At 43.7% G+C, this 18338-nt stretch overlaps 1 protein-coding gene across 1 annotated transcript in view; it reads right to left on the reverse strand.

Annotated features, from left to right (window-relative positions):
- FRMD7 (FERM domain containing 7) overlaps nucleotides 1-17866 on the reverse strand; it is a 56546-nt gene extending 38680 nt beyond the window's left edge. The window contains exon 1 of the mRNA XM_004587705.2: nucleotides 17750-17866. Within this exon, the coding sequence (XP_004587762.2) occupies nucleotides 17750-17806 (57 nt within the window). The 5' untranslated portion in view covers nucleotides 17807-17866. The remainder of the gene's footprint in view (nucleotides 1-17749) is intronic.
- Nucleotides 17867-18338: the final 472 nt, after the last annotated feature.

The raw sequence follows: 18338 nt of genomic DNA on the forward strand, positions 1-18338 counted from the left end.
CCTAGTATCTAGGTGTGTGAGGGATAAGAAAGTACTGAGATAATTTGGGGAATAATAACAAGGGGGGACAGGGAGGGAGGAGGAGAAAGCAGGGAAGGACCCCTATACTACAAAATTGTATTATGGCAAATAATAGATTTTTAAAATAGAAAGAGATAAACACCTGTAACTTATTCTTCTGATTACTGTTTTTTTTTCTTCCAAATTCACTCTGCATTTCCCTGACTTTGTCATCTCTCTGAACTTTGGGCTGTACTGGGGTGGGCTCCATGCTCTCACCTCCTGCTTCTTACTCCAGTGCCCGCTGGGTCTCCTGAAGGCTCATGTGTTTCTGCTTTCTGTTTCTTCCTTCCTGTGGTCAGCTTCCCTTCACTTGGAAAAATACTCAACTCTTTTGCCCAGTGGGGCTGTGGGCAGGTTGAAAGTGCCTCTGCACTGACAGGCTGTGGATGTCACAGAAACTTCATAATGAAGTCCCTTAAGGAATGGTACCTTTGAAAATGCTTGGACATGAAGCCTAGTATGTGTGGGTTCCTGCAGAGAATCTAGACGGACTATTTAGAAAATCTTTTAAAATACATATTTGGGAAACTATTCCAAATTAAGTGGAATGGGGGCATACACAGGGAGTTTAGGAATCTTTAGGAAAGTAAGAGTTTAGTGTGTTAAGTATATAACAGGGACGGGCATTTGGCCTAGTAGTTAATATACTCATGGAGTCCAAGTGCCTGGATTTGATTCCTGGCTGTAGCTCCTGTCTCCGGCTTCTTGCTAATGCAGACTGTGCAATGTAGTGCTGATGGCTCAAGTCATTGGCTTCTTACCACCGACATGGGAGACTTGCATCGAGTACTGGCTCCTGGTTTCAACGCATGCCCACTCCAGTCTTTGTGCTTACCGAGGAAGTAAGCTAGCGGCTGGGAGTGTTTCTCTCTCTCCCTCCCATCTCAAAGACTGTTTGCAACAGATCCTCCAAATCCATATCTGTATCTATCTATCTATTAAACTTTGAATGTTGAACTGATATTTACATTGAATTTTCTTTTTCTTCTCATAAGTTTTTCTTTTTTGATCATTTATTTATTTTTATTGGAGAGGCATATTTACAGAGAGAAGGAGAGACATAAAGAGCTTCCATCCACTGGTTCACTCCCCAAATGGCCGCAATGACCAGAGCTGAGCCGATCCAAAACCAGGAGCCAGGAGCTTTTTCTAGATCTACCACAGGGGTGCAGGGTCCCCAGGATTGGTTCAACCTCTACTGACTGTAATCAGGGAACTGGATGGGAAGTGAAGCAGCCGGGACATGAACTGGTGCCCATATGGGATGCCAGTACTTGCAGGTGGAGGATTACCCTGTTAAGCCACTGCATCGGCTCCTCAAAAGTTTATTGCTTAACATTTTGTTTCAGAATCATCCTAAGTTTACCAAATGAAAACTGTGAGGTGGTAATAATACGTAGATAGAGCTCCCATATAGCCCTCATCATATTTCCGCTGTGAGCATCTCACTTTAGCAGCTTTGTCACAATTGTTTATCATGAGCTGAGGTTCTATTGTCTGTTGAAGGTGAATATGAACATTTCAATATGAGCAAAAAACAATGGCTGAGGGCTCCTGGCTGATGAATACCGTGAGAGGCCATGTGAGCTATCACTCCAGTGAGTCAGCCAGCTCTGAAGTGTCTCACCCCCCCCACTCTTTCAGCACCCTCATGCTAGCCAGGTGTCCTTGCCTGTCACCACATGCGCACTATACTAAGTGACCAGGCTTGCCCTGGGGCACAGACAGTGAGGGGGGTCTCCCAGCACTCTCTTGCCAACCTCCTAGCTTGCCACATTTAGGACCTCTCGGCTGACTCCCACTTCCCTACGCAGACACCCACCTGGGCTTCAGACCCTGGTTCTTCTAGTCTGTTCTCCTGGTTCTTTCTAGTCCCTTCACCTCCTCCTTGCTACACACTAGACTCCAGTAAGCTCTGCTCTCCTCCTGACTGCCACAAAAAATTCAGGAGTAATGTATTGTGCTGCAACGAACGCACATCTGTATCCACATGGGTGCTTCAAATGTTCACAGGAAGTACCTATTGTGGAAAAGAAAAAAAGAATACATGGACTTCAAAACATTGTGTCAACATAAATGTATCTTTTATATTTGGTTTACGCATTTACTCTCTCAATGCCTACAACAACTATGGCTGGGCTGGGGCTGAAGCCGGAAGCCAGGACCCCAGTGCTGGTCTCCCATGTGGGCTGCAGGAATCCATTTACTTGAGCTATTCCCAGTGCCTACCAAAATCTGCGTTAGCAGGAAGGCGCATGGCAGGAGCAAGAGACAGCAATGTATCACACCAAGCACTATGGTGTCGAATGTGGGTATTCTAACAAGAGTGCTGGGAGGCTCATCCCCAACGCAAGTTTTTTTTTTTTTAATTCTGATTTTCCATGTGTTATGAACACATTGGCTGAGTCACAAAGATTTGCTGAAGCTGCGGTCTAGCAGCACAGCTTAGCTCCTGAGCCCTCACATGTCCAGGTGAACGTGTTCATGACAACATTGACAGGGAGGTTCAAGGAGCTCCGTCAGTTATTGGGAGCAGAGATGATTACCTCTCCTCTGTTGCCTTTGGTGGGATCTGAGGCAGAATATTTTTTCATTTCCAACTCCATTTCCAACAGTCAGTGAGGGCTTGCTACGAATACACAGTTTCACACATGTGCATGGCTAACTCGGGGTACAATTGTTACTAAAACACACAAAATGTTCATGCCACATCCCACCTAAGATTTGATGCCCTAGACTATTTTATCAGCTCATGCTTTATCAGCTGACTCATTGAAGCTGGGATTGGCTGTTGACAGAACTCACCATTTCATTGATTCGATATATATTTATCGAGCATCAACTATGTTTTACGTTAAGTACTGATTATTCAACAAATTTCTCACCTTTGCAGAATTAACAGAACTTAGGGCCAGTTTGAACTCTTAATGCCGCTCAATAAGTTCCAAGAATGGTCTTAGTTTTTCACTTCATATGATTCTGAGGCCACCTGTCAGCCTTGTCCATTTCTCTGAGTTAGTCCATTTGTTCCACGAAAGCTCCCTAACAGCTCTCTTGCACGTCCTGCTTCTCCCAAGCCAGTTTTCCCACTAACTTCTGACCTTGTATTCTATACCATTATTCCCAATATTCAAAATCTATTTTTTTATGATTTATTTTATTTTTACTGGATTTACAGAGAGGAGGAGAGACAGAGAGGAAGGTCTTCCATCTGCTGGTTCAGTCCCTAAGTGACCGCAACGCCTGGAGCTGAGCTGATCCGAAGCCAGGAGCTAGGATCTTCTTCTGGGTCTCCCATGTAGGTGCAGGGTCCCAAGGCTTTGGGCCGTCCTTGACTGTTTTTCCAAGCCACAGCAGGGAGCTGGATGGGAAGCAGCACCACCAGGATTAGAACCTATGGCCATACGGGATCCTGGTGCATACAAGACAACTATTCCAGCTGCTGGGCTACCATGCCTGGCCCTCAAAAGCTATTTAAAATTAAAATATCATGATATCTCCAACATGGTGGGTCTGGATACGTATGCCCTGGCCAGAGGGTGAATAAAGTGGTCATACAAACTCTTAATACAGACTGCCCCATTAAAATCCGACTCTCCCACTTGGCTTTTGGCTTTGGGCAAGTTCTTGCACCTGTCTTCCTAGTTTACCCATCGCATGGGAATGTTGTTAATTCCTACTCTACTGAGGATATCAAAGAAGTAGTCCTCCATCTACAATTTGACTCTCTTTAGTTTCAGTTACCTGCAACCAACCAGGGTTCGAAAATATGAAAGAAAAATTGCAGAAATGAAGGATTCTGAACCGTGTGCTGTTCTGAGTAGTGTGATAAAATCTTGCTCCGTCTCACTTCATCATGACCCAGATCTAAACCTTCCTTTTGCCCAGCATATCCATGCTATGTGCGCTACTGCCCCCAACTTCCTTTAATGATGACTGTGGCCATCTCAAAAATCAGACTGACAGTTGTATTATCTTAGTGCTGATCTTGAAGTCACCATTATTTCATTGAATATTCACCTAAAGGCAAACAGTAGTGGTGCAAAGGAAGCACCAGAGCACAAAACCCAGAAGGACAAGGGTCTAGCACTGTGGCATAGTGGGTTAACGATAGCACAGTGGGTTAAGGCAGTGCTTGCATCATTGGCATTCCATCTGAGAGCACCAGTTCAAGTTCTGAATACTCTGCTTTTGCTTTATCTCCCCGCTAATGCACCTGACACAGTAGCAGAAGATGGCTGAATTACTTGGGCCTCTCCACCTATTTGGGAAACCAGGGTGGAGTTCCTGGCCCCTGCCTTCCGCTTGTCCAAGACCTTGCCGTTGTAAGCATTTGAAGATTAAGCCAGTAGATGGAAGCGTTTCTGTCTCTCTCACACATGCACACACACTCTCTCCCATTCTTTCCCTCTCCCTCTGTAGCTTTGCCTTTCAAATAACTCGGTTTTTAAAAAACAGTATTTTTGATTATCACCTTTTAAGAAAATACTATTATACCGTCAAGCTAAGCTTTACTATATAGGAAACCACCTTGTTATACATGCAAGCTTTCTTTTTTCAGCTGTTGCAAATGACACTAAGATAAACACACACTGTAAGCCAAAAAACACGTGCCTATATCTTTACACGACACTTTAACCATTTCTTCAGAATGCATTTTTCTGGAAATCAAAGTTCTTGTACTCATTCCCATATTGGCTGTCATATTTTGGCTTAAGACATTGAGTAAATATTGAAAAGTTTCAGTAAAGTTTTGCATCAAATGTTCATTAAGCCATAAAATGTCAATACAAAGTATGAGAGGGATTCATAACAAGAATTGCCTTTTTCTTTTTTTTTTTAATGGGTGACTGGTTTCTTTTTATTTTATTACTTTATGATACAGCTCCATAGACCCTGGGATTTCCACAACTGAAAATCCCCTCTCCACTGATTACCCCTGTATTATTACAATAGTATAGTTCTTCACAAAGAGTCATAAGCTCAATATTCTGCTATTTAAGTGAATCCTGACACTGTAGGTATGGACACTGGCAGAGAGTCCAGCATCTTATTGTCAAGATCTATTTAACAGTCTCATTGGAAGTCCATCTTTGACTTGGAAGTAGAAATGCATACTGCATTGTATTCCCACATCTGGATAAAATAGTCTCTGTTACACAATTACTACACATTCACTTAAATGAAAAGCCATAAATCAAAACCAACAACAGGAAGAAAAATAGAAAATTTATAACATGAAGTTAAGTAACATGTTACTGAATGACCATTGCATAGCTGAAGAAATGAAAAAGAATGTTATTTCTTGCCTCCTGTTCATCTAAGATCTATTATTAGATCATTTATTTGAGATACTTCCATTTTTTGTGAGCACCTGATGTTATAAATATCCCTTTCAATACTGTTTTTGCTACATCTCATGGGTCTTCATATTTTTGTCTTTATTTTCATTTCTTCGAGGTTTGCCTTTTTGTTGTTAAAGCAATGAAAGGATTTTATGAACCCAAACTAAGGATCAGAAACTTGGAAGAATGGGTTACAAGGGAGATTTGGGACTCGGGATTCAGTGTATTACAACATTCCTTAAAAAAAAAAAAAAAAGTAAAATGTAAAGGTGTGATTGGTGTCCAGGAGTAGGCCTTTGGCACAGTGAATGCCCTCATGGAATATCTAAGTGCCTGGATTGGAGTCCCAGTTCTGATGCCAGCTTATTGCTAGTGTGTACCCCGGATGGCAACAGGGGGTGAACTGCAGTTGTTGGGTCCCTGCCAACCACATGGGGAACCCGGATGGAGCTCTAGGCTACTGGCTTTGGCCTCATCCATCCTTGAATGTTTCAGTCATTTGGGGAACGAATAAGAGAGCGAGAGATCCCTCTCTGTCTCTGCTGTTTTAAATACATAAAATGAGCAAATTAAAAAAAAAATGGGGCCCGGCGGCGTGGCCTAGTGGCTTAAGTCCTCGCCTTGAACACCCCGGGATCCCATATGGGCGCCGGTTCTAATCCCAGCAGCTCCACTTCCCATCCAGCTCCCTGCTTGTGGCCTGGGAAAGCAGTCGAGGACGGCCCAATGCATTGGGACCCTGCACCCGTGTGGGAGACCCGGGGGAGGTTCCAGGTTCCCGGCATCGGATCGGCGCGCACCGGCCGTTGCAGCTCATTTGGAGAGTGAATCATCGGACGGAAGATCTTCCTCTCTGTCTCTCCTCCTCTCTGTATATCTGACTTTGTAATAAAAATGAATAAATCTTTTAAAAAAATGAAGTTCATGCATTTTTTTTCATAAAACCATTTCCATAAACTTTCGAAGATTTCTTTCATATTTGGATTTTTTTAAGATTTATTTTTATTGGAAAGTCAGATTTACAGAGAAGGAGATACACAGAGAAGGATCTTCCCTATGCTGGTTCAGTCACCAAGTAGCCACAATAGGCAGAGCTGGGTTGGTCCTAAGGCAGAATCCAGGAGCTTCTTCCGGGTCTCCCACATGGCTATAGTGTTCCAAGGCTTTGGGCCGTCCTCCACTGCTTTCCCAGGCCACAAGCAGCCAGCTGGATGGAAAGTAGAGCAGCTGGGACACGAACCATCACCCAATAGGATCCCGGTGGATGCATGGTGAGAGCTTTAGACACTAGGCTAACATGCTGGGCCCAGATGCCTGGATTTTGAAGTCATTCTGCACCAAGTAAAGCTAACTTTTCTTTTAAAAGGTGTATTTATTTTTATTGGAATGGCAGTTTTACAGAGAAGAGACAGAGAGAAAAAGATCTTCCATCTGATTGTTCGTTCCCCAAGTGGCCGCAACAGCTGGAACTGAACTGATCCAAAGCCAGAAGCCAGGAGCTTCTTCTGAGTCTCCCAAGTGGGTGCAGCAGCCCATGAGGTTGAGACATCCTCTGCTGCTTTCCCAGCCCATTACCAGGGAGCTGGATCAGAAGGGGAGCAGTCAGGACTTGAACTTGTGCTCATATGGGAGGCTGGCATGACATACAGAGATGGTTCCGGCCACGTTTCGGGCCCCTGCCATTTTTATATGGGGGTACTTGAAAAAAGGTCACGGAGGGCCCGGCAGCGTGGCCTAGTGGCTAAAGTCCTCGCCTTGAACGCCCCGGGATCCCATATGGGCGCCGGTTCTGATCTCGGCAGCTCCACTTCCCATCCAGCTCCCTGCTTGTGGCCTGGGAAAGCAGTCAAGGACGGCCCAATGCCTTGGGACCCTGCACCCGCGTGGGAGACCCGGAAGAGGTTCCAGGTTCCCGGCATCGGATCAGCGCGCACCGGCCCGTTGCGGCTCACTTGGGGAGTGAATCACCGGACGGAAGATCTTCCTCTCTGTCTCTCCTCCTCTGTATATCTGACTTTGTAATAAAAATAAATCTTTAAAATAAAAAGGTCATGGAAAATGCAACTTAAAGACAGGGTTTTTTTGTTTTTTGTTTGTTTTGGTGTGAAAGACTTGAAATTTCACTGTTTTGTCATAATATGCATTTTCAGTGAACTTTGAGAAGAGCCCTTGTACATCCTGCTACAGTAGTGCACGCATCTGCCTGCATTTCCTGCCCTTCCACTAGCCTTAGGAGCTCTGGGAGGGTGGGCTACATGCTCCTACTATCTGCATCCTGCATAGCTAACGCAGCACATCGAAGCAGTGAGGGCTCCTGTGAACTTGCAAAATGAGTGATGACGGAGGGGAGGATAATCACGCCTATTTCACAAGCTTATTAATTAGGGCAGGTATGAAATAATACTAAGTGCCAATTCCCCGAGCTTGCTTAGGGCAGTAAACTCTATTTCCTGGGTCCCAGGGCAATTGATAGTAACTTTGTAACAGAGCCCTGACAATCACTTCAAACATTCGGAGTAAGAAGTCCTGCCGGATCTTCAAGTCTGTTGAAAGATAAACTTTAGCATCATATAAGGCATCTCAGAGGACAAAGGACTTCTTTGGAAGAGAGCTAAGCCCCGTAATTAGTAGTGAGGCGCTGTGCCTAAGTGCTTCCAGGGCCTGGGGTCAGCTCGCCCACACAGCCCTCCGCTTTTTCTGGCCTCACACCTTGGACTCAGAAGAGAAGGAGGAAATAGGAAAAGAGCAGCAGAGGGGATAAAGAAAGGGGAGTTGACGTCAGAGTCTGTGGGGGTATAATTGTAGCTTTCGCACGGCAGCTGTGTTTAGACCCAGACAAGAGACCTCTCAGAGCATTCCACAGTCCGCCACCCCTCTGAAGTGCAGCCCCCTCCCCTTGAGCTCCCTGAGCGTTGCAGCCCTAGGCACATCTTCCCAGGGATGTCTTTCACCAGCCCCTAATTGGCCAATTCTGCGCCACCTACCCTCTGCAGCTGACCTCTTAAGGGTGGAGCGCGCAGCTGTGGGATTGGTCTGACCCAAGGAGTTTCCAACTCTGACAGTCTGGCCCAAAGCAACTTTGTGGCACCTGCTCTCTCACAAAAGCCAGCTCCAAGCTGGCAGCCTCCAAGCCCTTTGAGGAAATGGCTGAGCCAATCCAACTACCCTGCAGATAGCTCTGCCCCTCAGGCCATATCCTTCTGACTCCAGTTTGAAAACTTTCTGTTAGACACCAGCGCATCCGCATCCAGTATTGGAGCCAGTTTGAGATCTGACTGCTCCACTACCTGACCTGGAAAAAGCAGCAGAAGACAGCGCAAGTCTTTGGAACCCTGCAACCACATAGGAGACCCGGAAGAGGCTTGATCAGTCCCTCATTGTTGGGTCCATTTGGGGAGTGAACCAGTGGATGAAAGATCTCTCTCTTTCTGCCTTTCTCTGTAATTCTGCCTTTCAGATAATCAAAGCACAAATTAAGGCTAATCACATCGTGTGCGTGCGCGCGTGTGTGTGTGCATGCATGCACGTGCATTTTATAGACCAAGCATTGCAAATACAGTGTTGCTGACCTTTCAAAAATAGAGAAAGCCTTACAGAATGATTCCTGCCTGTAGCAGGTTTCACTGGGAGAGAAGCAGAGCTCTGGCTCCAGGGCAAGGAGCTTCAGCAAACCTTGCAGCACCAGGATGTACGGTGAAGAGGTGGCAAGGTCCCAACCAACTGAAACTCATCCCAGACATTCCCACAAGTGCAGACTTGAGCAAACACCCACCAGTCACCCACCTGGTTCCAAAGCCAGTTCCCCAGCTCCCTCCCCCAACACCTCCTAAAGGTGTTCTTGGCTTCCCCGTTTCCTCCTCCTTTGAGCTGTGGGGGTGGGGAGAGAAAGCAGGCCGGGACAGGAGTGGGAGTAGGAAGGCTCCCCTCTGAGTTCCAGCAGTAAAGCTGCCTGGCAGAGCCAGGTAACAGCAGAAGACTGGGGCCCTGGAGGTGTGGGCCAGGCTGCCCAAACCACACTTGGCCAGCTACTCAGCCTGGCCTGGGGCCAGGCAAAGCACAAGGACTTTCTTTTTCAGCTCAGTTTTTGAAAAGAATCAACACGCCTTAGGGATATGAAGGACAGAACCAACTCAGTGTAAATAAAGACATTCCCCGGGAACCACGGGAGGGCGGGCGGGGCAGCAGAGGCAGCCAACGCTGGCTAGATGGAGGCTGGGTCATGATTTGAGGATGAACTGTTTGACCTGGGGTAGGGGTGAGCTGATCTGGTCAGCCTGTTGTCAATATATCTGCAAACACTGAGCACCAAGTGTGAGGCAGGCTATTTAGGACAAGAACATACCATGAAGTCTTGGAAAACCAAGAATCTTTGCTGCACATCACAGCAACTACACTCTAGCCAAAACCAAACCACCTAACCGGCAACCAGCTAGGATTTTAAACAAATGTTGATTGATTGAATAATGGAAAAAGAGAAAGCGAGCACTCCCAGCCTCTAGTTCATTTCCCAAATGCTGACAATGGCCAAGCCTGGGTCTCGCCAAAGCCAGGAGCAGGAACTCAGTCTAGGCCTCCCCTGTGGACGGCTGGAGCTGATTGACTTCAGCTCTCATCATTGCTTCCTAGGGTGGGCATCAGTACGAAGCTAGGCTGAAGTCAGGTGCGTGAGCCAGGGCTGAACCCAGGCTCTATGATGTGGCACAGAAGCATCCTGTTACCTGCATCAGTAGCCAAGCAGTTTGAGGCGATACTGGCTGGGTCTTGAATCTCAGCCATCCACTAAACTTAAACTGAAATATGAACTTGGATAAGTCAACCTCTCTATGTCCCAGTTTCCATATCTCTAAAATATAGATACAAATATTTCAGACATCACCATCTTGAAATGCTGCTGCTTAGACATACGATTAAGTATCAGGATGCCTGTTCGTCATTTAGAATTTGAGCCAATTTCATGAGGTGTCAGGGTAGCAAGCATGTAGCACTTACTGCCACCACTCAGTGTGTTTTACATATGGGAATTCGCTTCACCTTCATCATGACTGTGGAATGGGTTGCCTTATATATTCCTGTTTCACAAATGAGAAAACACCAGAGAGATGTGGGGCATCTCATGCTACCCTCATTTTATAGGTGGTAAAGCTGGAGCTAGAGAAGTTATGTAACTACCCTACACAGTGACAATCATTTGATTTGTGTGAATGAGAATATACATCTAAAAGATTTCTGGAATCTGTCCTGATGAGAAATGCATCAATGATAATCATTCAGCAATGTTGTTAATACTACTGACTGACCAGAGAGTAATTTAGAATGTAGTCAAATATAAAAGGGCTTGCCTCTTTCCAACTGCTTCCTTCGAGGAAGCATTTTAGGTAACTCTAGACTGTTGTTCTGGGCCCTCCCAGGATTAATGACTCCAGGGGAAAGAGCAAATCCCCTAGGGCTGATGACTAAGCAGGGTCAACCAGGGCCTAAAGTGGGGGAAATTAACTCTAAAAGTCCTTTCCCAAAGAACAGACCCTGGGGGAACCCAGCTCTGGTGACCAGAGGTAGTTTGCAACATCAAGCTCTGGCAAAAGAAACTCCAAACTGACAGAAGACTGTCCTTTGCTGGTTTGTGAAGGGTAAAGAAAAAAAGTGGTTGTGAGAAAGAGAGAGGGCAGTTGACACTCGCCCACGTGATTTGAGTGTGGAGCCTTGTTGCTGCTCTCTCATTTCTCTTCCCAAAGACTTCACAAGGCAGGTGATACAATTATCCTTGTAAAACTTTTTAAATTTTGTACTTCTCATGGTATAGTGATTAGCCTCATTTTAGAGATAGGAACCAGGCTAGAAAAGTGAACTTTCCCCCTTGAAGCCCCATACCTGAATACCTTAAAATTGTAGGAGCTGTGAATAGAATTCAGACTGTGTAGCCCTAGATGTGTTCCTTTTCTGTAAGCCCATGCATAAAGCCAACATGAAACTGATCCTTGTTGCTCCCCACTCAACTTGCTGCCCTGATTTTGTTCTACATCTCAGTGAACAGAACCATCCAAGTAAGAAACTTGAAAGTTATGTGCTTCATTTTTATTCATGTCTTGCGTTCGAATGGGCGCTGCAATGTATCTAGGAATTCCACCTCTCTAGCACCTCCTATGTTCACCATTAACTAAACGGTCTCCACCATTAGCTTAACTCAAAGCCCTATCATCTGGAATACTGAGGTTTGTGGGAAGCTGGAATGAAGAACAAATTTCTTTTTGGTATAAAAAAGTTGAAATCCATGCACAGAATTATCATAACCAGTTACTAAAGGCCCAGCAAGTACAGATTTCAACATTTCTTCAACCAAATTACTGATCTAAATTCTACTTTCCATGAACTTGACGTATGCTAGTATGTCTTATAAGGTAGTTTGTCCATTTACTGTTGGAGCCACTAAATTTGATACTATTGTGTATGAGATCAGGTCAAGGCCTCGGAGGAGAGAAGGGGTACCCAATTCTTAAACTCCGCCTCACACTTCACTGTCTGCACTTGCTAGATAGGCTGGCTGTGCAAAGCAAGACCTTGGAGTTGCCAAGACAACCAAGGCGAGGGGAGTTTCCCTGCTGCTTCTCTGCCCAGACCGAGGGAGTGGGAGGTTACAGGCTGCGCTCCCAGAACAGGACCAGATAGTCACTTCAATTATCAGCCCAGGCACCTGGGCCCCCCATTCCCCTCCCTATGGTCATGATTATGAAAAGAAAGAAAACACCTCAAAAGGAAAGAATCTGTTGCACTTGAACTTGTTTCCTGGCTTCTTATTTCTATACTAAGCCCATGAAAGAACTCACTAAAGTTCGCCATTTACAGTCTAGATTCTACCTGGATTCTTCAACAACTCAAGACATATATTTCCCTTAATATTGGCTGAGTGAATGAATGCCAGAAGTAAATGATGTATAATGTCACTACATTGAGCTATTGAATACTCTTCAGGACTATCAACACTTTTAGGATAAACTGCACACTCCTCATATATAGAATATACAGGGTACTTCAAAATATCTGCGGAAAACTGGAATTAAATATTGAAGTTCCTTTTGCTGTAAAACTTTATCCAGTTCATGCGTAGGTTTTTTTTTTTTAAAGATTTATTTTATTTTTATCACAAAGTCAGATATACTGAGAGGAGGAGAGATAGAGAGGAAGTGGAGCTGCTGGGATTAGAACCAGCGGCCATATGGGATCAAGGCGCGGACCTTAGCCACTACGCCACGCTGCTGAGCCCCATGCATAGGTTTTTATGACATGTGTTTTTCATGCACTTGTTGACTATTCCTTGTGCGTTGCCTGAAACCTTGAGCTGCTGCTGGTTCTTAGCCTTGATTTCCAGCCACTCCGTTTTTCTAACATTGCACTGTTTACTCCTAGTGATCCTCTCTCGGTTCCGTGAAAGGACCACACTGTACATCAGCCTCACTCTTCTGCTTGTACAAATCACTATACTTTCCCCACACTATAGTGCAAATTCCTAGCATGTTTGGACAATTTTTTAGTACCTATTGGACAACTTCAATGGACTATTTTTTAGGAAGTTGTTCCTGACACCTCAAATCTGCATTATTGGAGTTGAAAGAAATGAATGACTTGCCTGAGTCCTCACAGCTGTGAAAGTGGCAAAATCAATTTATCCCAATTTACTAGACTCCAAATATACATTACCTCATTTATATTGCTCCTAATAACAACTCAGAGAGCTAAGAGAGTGACTGGCCCAAGATTATACAGTGAAAGTAGCACAGATTTTATAGCTCTCAAATCAGATGCATTTTTATTATAGAAATTCTGTCTCATTGGAGGTTTTTTTTAAATGAAAGTGGATGGGGAGAAGTAGAAGTTTGTCTATTTCACTATTAACCAAACTGCAAAAGCTCTCTCATCATTTTCCATTGAAAACCTAACTTCTGGACAAACATTCCAGGGGTAAATGTTTAAAGAAAAAAATCACTTGACAATTCTTTGATTCCCTATTTAGCTTGAACAGTACTCAGCCCTGGCCCTGCCTCCCATCTGACTCTTTAAGAAATAAAGCCTTGTGTACTTTATGATGGGATTCAGATGAGCTGACACACTACATCACTATATTCTCTCACTGGTACTCATTACCTAGCTAGGACAAGCCAGTGCAATCACACAGCAGTTGAGTAAAAGATATTTTAAGCTCCTGTTTTAACTCTGTCTCCAAAGGCCATCACAGTAAAAAGTAATTTTGCAAATTCAGCTTTCAAGACAGAAATGCACCAGGCGAAGGGATTCGACAAAGAGCTGTGTCGGTTACAGTGCTGGAGCTGCTATATCGGAAACAGCTCAGGCTTCAAAAATGACTGCCTTCCAATGACACTTTTCCCAATGATGGTGACATTGCTGTTACTGATGTGCGTGTGCACTGAAAGCACCCAGAGCTGAGCAGGAGAGCTTGTCTCTTTTTAAGATCTCAGAAAATATTGGTTATGGCTTTATCTTTCCTTTTGTACTATTACACAAAGCTTTGGTTTCATCCCATGAGACAAAACCTAAATTTACACTAAAATCTGATATTAATTTTCAGATCATTGCCTTACTCTGCTTCTCTTTTGCCCACACAGTCCCGTCACTACTGCAGAGTTCCCTTCTTAATTGTGTAAGGACATGCTGTTTCTGATAAAAGCAGCACTCAGAATGGTGGTGATGTTTGACGGTGATTCGTCTCAGGAAGTAAATATAAGGGCGTAAAGCAAGATGATGTTTTCGCCAAATTCACTTTGTTCCTTGTATCATTCTTTATTAGGCATATTCCAGCAATCCATATCTATCTGACACTCACCAGATGCACTAGGAAATTCACAGAGAAGATTGACTAATTATTATTATTAGCCAGCAATTATTATTAGATATAATTAGAGCATTCACTGTTAAAATCAATACATAGGACCCCAGAGCACAAATAAGAAGAAACCTTTAAAAAGGATGCCCTGAGGCCAGTGCCCCTTCCCAGCAATTAAACTCAAAGATATTAACAACTTGGACCGAGTAGGACAATCCCAGTGGTGGCTCAGAAAATGTAAAGCGAGAAAAAATGAATCAGCACAGCCAAAGTGAGTAGTATAGACTATTCAAAACAAAGCATGATTTTGCTCAAAAGCCTTACCTGTTGTGCCGTGCAAAGGGTCTGAAACATGCTGGGTCTTCAATAATACAAATAATTGTCAACTAAATGAATGAATGAGCAAATGTTCTCAGCATTGATGAAAGGAACTGTGTCATCAAGCTGTCACACATGAGAATTAACTTGTATAATTCCTGTCGCTCAGAATCTTCTGGTGTCATTTGCCTTCCAATGTAAGTGATGAGAGGATGCCCTTGTCTCTAGTCTCCCTCTAAATGGTGACAGTAGCATTTAATTGTGTCATCTTTACACTCAGTTCTTCTGAATCTGTAGGGCGGAGCTAAATTTGGATTCTAGCAAATTCGCTCAGATAATGGCTCCAGTAGAGAGGAGGGTTGTGGAATAAGGGTTCTGGGTGTCAATTAGCCTTCCTCAGATGTTATTGCATCTGATCATGTGTCCTTCTTATATTTCTACCATTGCATTTTCTGTAAAATCAGTACTGATTCCCAAAAGTCGGCAATTTTTTCATGATGTAATCAATTGTTCCCTTGAATTTCATCTAAAAGGCCAGTCCTCCCTGGGGGATGACCCATGCCTCTGGAGGATTCAGTGACTAATGAGTTTTCTTCATTATTGTTCTGTACATTTCTTCATCTTGTCTAAGATGTTGGTACTGGGATAAGAGGACATGCTTTTAATCAGTGGGAATGTTCATGCTATGATCTCCCAGACCTTTACAAACCACTTGCCTGCATGGTTCCTCATGCACGGGTAAGGAAAAGATGGCTGTACTAACTAGTTTACAGCAGTTATCAAAAGTTCACTGTGTTCCAAATTCAACACCCTCTGAGGGCAACATAAAATAAAAATTATCATAAGCAATCTTTCAGTAATGGAAGGCTGCTGACATGAATTTTTTAGATCCAACTAGATGTGGAAAATTGGAGAGAATTCTGGATTAGAAGCTCCAGTTTTACATTCACAAGCTATGTACTTCTGTGAAAATCACTTAAGCTCCCTGAGCCTCCATTTATTATTATTATTTTTTTTTTTTAAATCACCTGAGAAAGAGAGAGAGCATGCACGCACTTCCCTCTCCTGGGATTCAATCTGGATCTCCCATGTGACTGGCAGAGATCCAAGTACTTAACCCATCATCTGCTGCCTCCCAGGGTTTACATTAGCAGGAAAATGGAATCAGCAACCAAGTCGGTACTTACACCCACACACTCCATGATATGGAAGGCACGTGTCCCAAGCGGCATGCTACCATTGTGCCAAACACTTGTCCCCATATTAAATAATTCACAAGGTGAGAAAAGATGGTTTCCCTACCTTCACTCACCCAGTGGAATGGAGAAACAAATGAAGTAATGGATGTGGAACTGTATTTGTACATATTTTTTTTTTAAGTAATGCTATCCATGGGCAACTCACTACCGGCATCATTGTCATTACATCCATCGCCACCACCACTACCATCAGTCATCTATTGTTCGGGAAAGAAGACACCATTGGATGAGTGAATGCTGACTCATGGAGCAGGACAAGGCTGCCCTTTGAGGGGCTGTAGCCAATGCTATTTCCACATGCTCACTAACAGCAGGATTGGTACTTAGAGAGTAGCCTTCCACTGAGCAAAGGAGAGCAGACACTTTGACACTTGAATTGCTGGGTATCAAATCTCCCTCATTATCTTTCCAAGGAACACAATGTGTTGCAGCTGAAAAGAAACAACCTGACTGGAAGCCAAAAAGTGTGCTGGCTTCCGGGTGCTAGAACTGGCTCTTGAGAAGATGAATGTTGCAAAGCTACGGCACTGTGCTTCCCAGCCCACCCCCTCCCCCATTTGAATTGGGTCTGAATTGGAACCGCAGATTCAGAAAAGCCTTCTGTCACTTCTGTTCAAAGGCTTCTCCTTGAGATGCTTGAAATATCTATTAAAAATTTAGCCTAAAGCAGTGTCTTTTGAATACCCAGCTCACTAATTCAGGTAGTGGAGAATTAGAAGCGTGCACCGCCAGCTTGCAAATAGATAAACTACTCAAAAGACATTTTCCATGCCTTAAAGATAGTTCCAAGAAAGAATAGGAAATGCCTCATACCTCTAATGGAAGCTATTTGCTACAAAAACAAATCATTCAGGTCTGTGGACCTAGAAATGCCATTTGCTTGCACACAAACACACACACACACAGAGAGAGAGAGAGAGAAAGAGAGAGAGAGAGAAAGAGAGAGAGAGAGAGAGAAATGACAGGAATAGACAGCACAACAGCAGCTGAAGCCATGAAGTCATAACCCCAAAGCACATGAAATAGTTGTTTGAAAACTGGGCTACCCACACACCCAAGATCACTGCTGGGCTACAAAACTTGTCAGTTTTTTTTTTTTTTTTTTATCAAAACGAGCAACATTTAGCATGAATTTTGAGAAAACGAACTCTTTGTTCCTTGGTAGTAACTAATGTAAATATCCAAGCAAATAACATTCAAGGGTTCCAAGAAAAATGACGAACATTTCAAAATGTTCACATGTAAATCCTGACATCCAAATGTACATATCTTAAGAGGCTGGAACATGACCAGCAAATGATGTACTTAATGCATTTCTTCTTTCTTGAAGAGATGAGGTATAATTGTATGCAATCATCTTGTAGCTAGGAATTATATTAAGAACCTTGAACTATAAGTACTAAATCAAACTAAATTGTCTTTTATCTTATTTTTCTTTCATGCTTGTCATTACTTCCTGAAGTTCTCATTACAAATGCCTAATTCTGCCCGCTCAGAACCCATACGTTTTCTGCAGAAAAAAAAAAAAAAGCCAGAGCACTTTCCCCCGTTCTTTCTCTCACAGCCACGATTTTCTCCCCACAAATGCTTGTGAGGCAAGTCTCTCACAGCACTGTCTCAAAGAGCAATACTATCTCGTCGGGCAAGAGAACTTCTTGTTGCTTTGCTATTTCACAAATATTTAGCATTATCTCTTAAGTTTGTTGTGTCTTCCCTTGAGAAAAGAGAACCTGGTATAGAAGAAAGATTAATGGGAAAACATGAGCCGCACTGTGATATTAAATACAGACTTCTTTTCAAAAGCTCAAAACCACAGTCGTCCTTCGTTCAGCCCTAAAGAAGACATAGCATTGCTGACTAATGGGCTGTCTCACAAATGACCGTTATAGAATAAATAATAAAAGAATAATAGCAATGTGATTTCCACTTACATCAACCACAAAAATCTTCTGGGAGTCATCCAAAAACTGCACTTTTAAGTGGAGCATCCTCGGAGAGACTGTTGGGCTGCGAGCAGGATCAGAATGCTGTGGGTGCTGTGACAGCAAGGGGGCCTTCTCCAAGAATGTCACTCTGCTGGATGCAGTGCACTCGGGGTCCCCACCCCCAGCCAGACCTCCCCGCACTCAGCAGGGCCCGCTTCTGTTTGCTTAAAGCAATGCACACCCAACAGTGTGTGTGTTCTTCTGAGCTGACAGTCAATACCATCTGGGCAGTCTCTTCTTTCTGGTCAATGTCAAATCCAACTGGACTTACTTGACTCCTCTTAAACTCAATTGCTCTCTTCAAAAGACAGTGAGAAGAAAAGAAGTATTTGCAGTCTTGAGGAGCGTCTTTATTTCACAAGAGCACAATTTCACAATCCTAGAGGAAGCTTTGATTAACTGAGAATAGCCATTCTCAAAAATAAAAAGATGAGAGTTAGCTTCAGATTTCCAGACATCTTGTGGCCAGTCTGAGAAAATTTGAGTCTGTATCTGTATGTCTCCCTGTCTCATTTTAACCACTTTGAGTTTACAT

Source organism: Ochotona princeps, chromosome X (genome assembly GCF_030435755.1).
Source record: "Ochotona princeps isolate mOchPri1 chromosome X, mOchPri1.hap1, whole genome shotgun sequence".
Lineage (NCBI taxonomy): Eukaryota > Metazoa > Chordata > Mammalia > Lagomorpha > Ochotonidae > Ochotona > Ochotona princeps.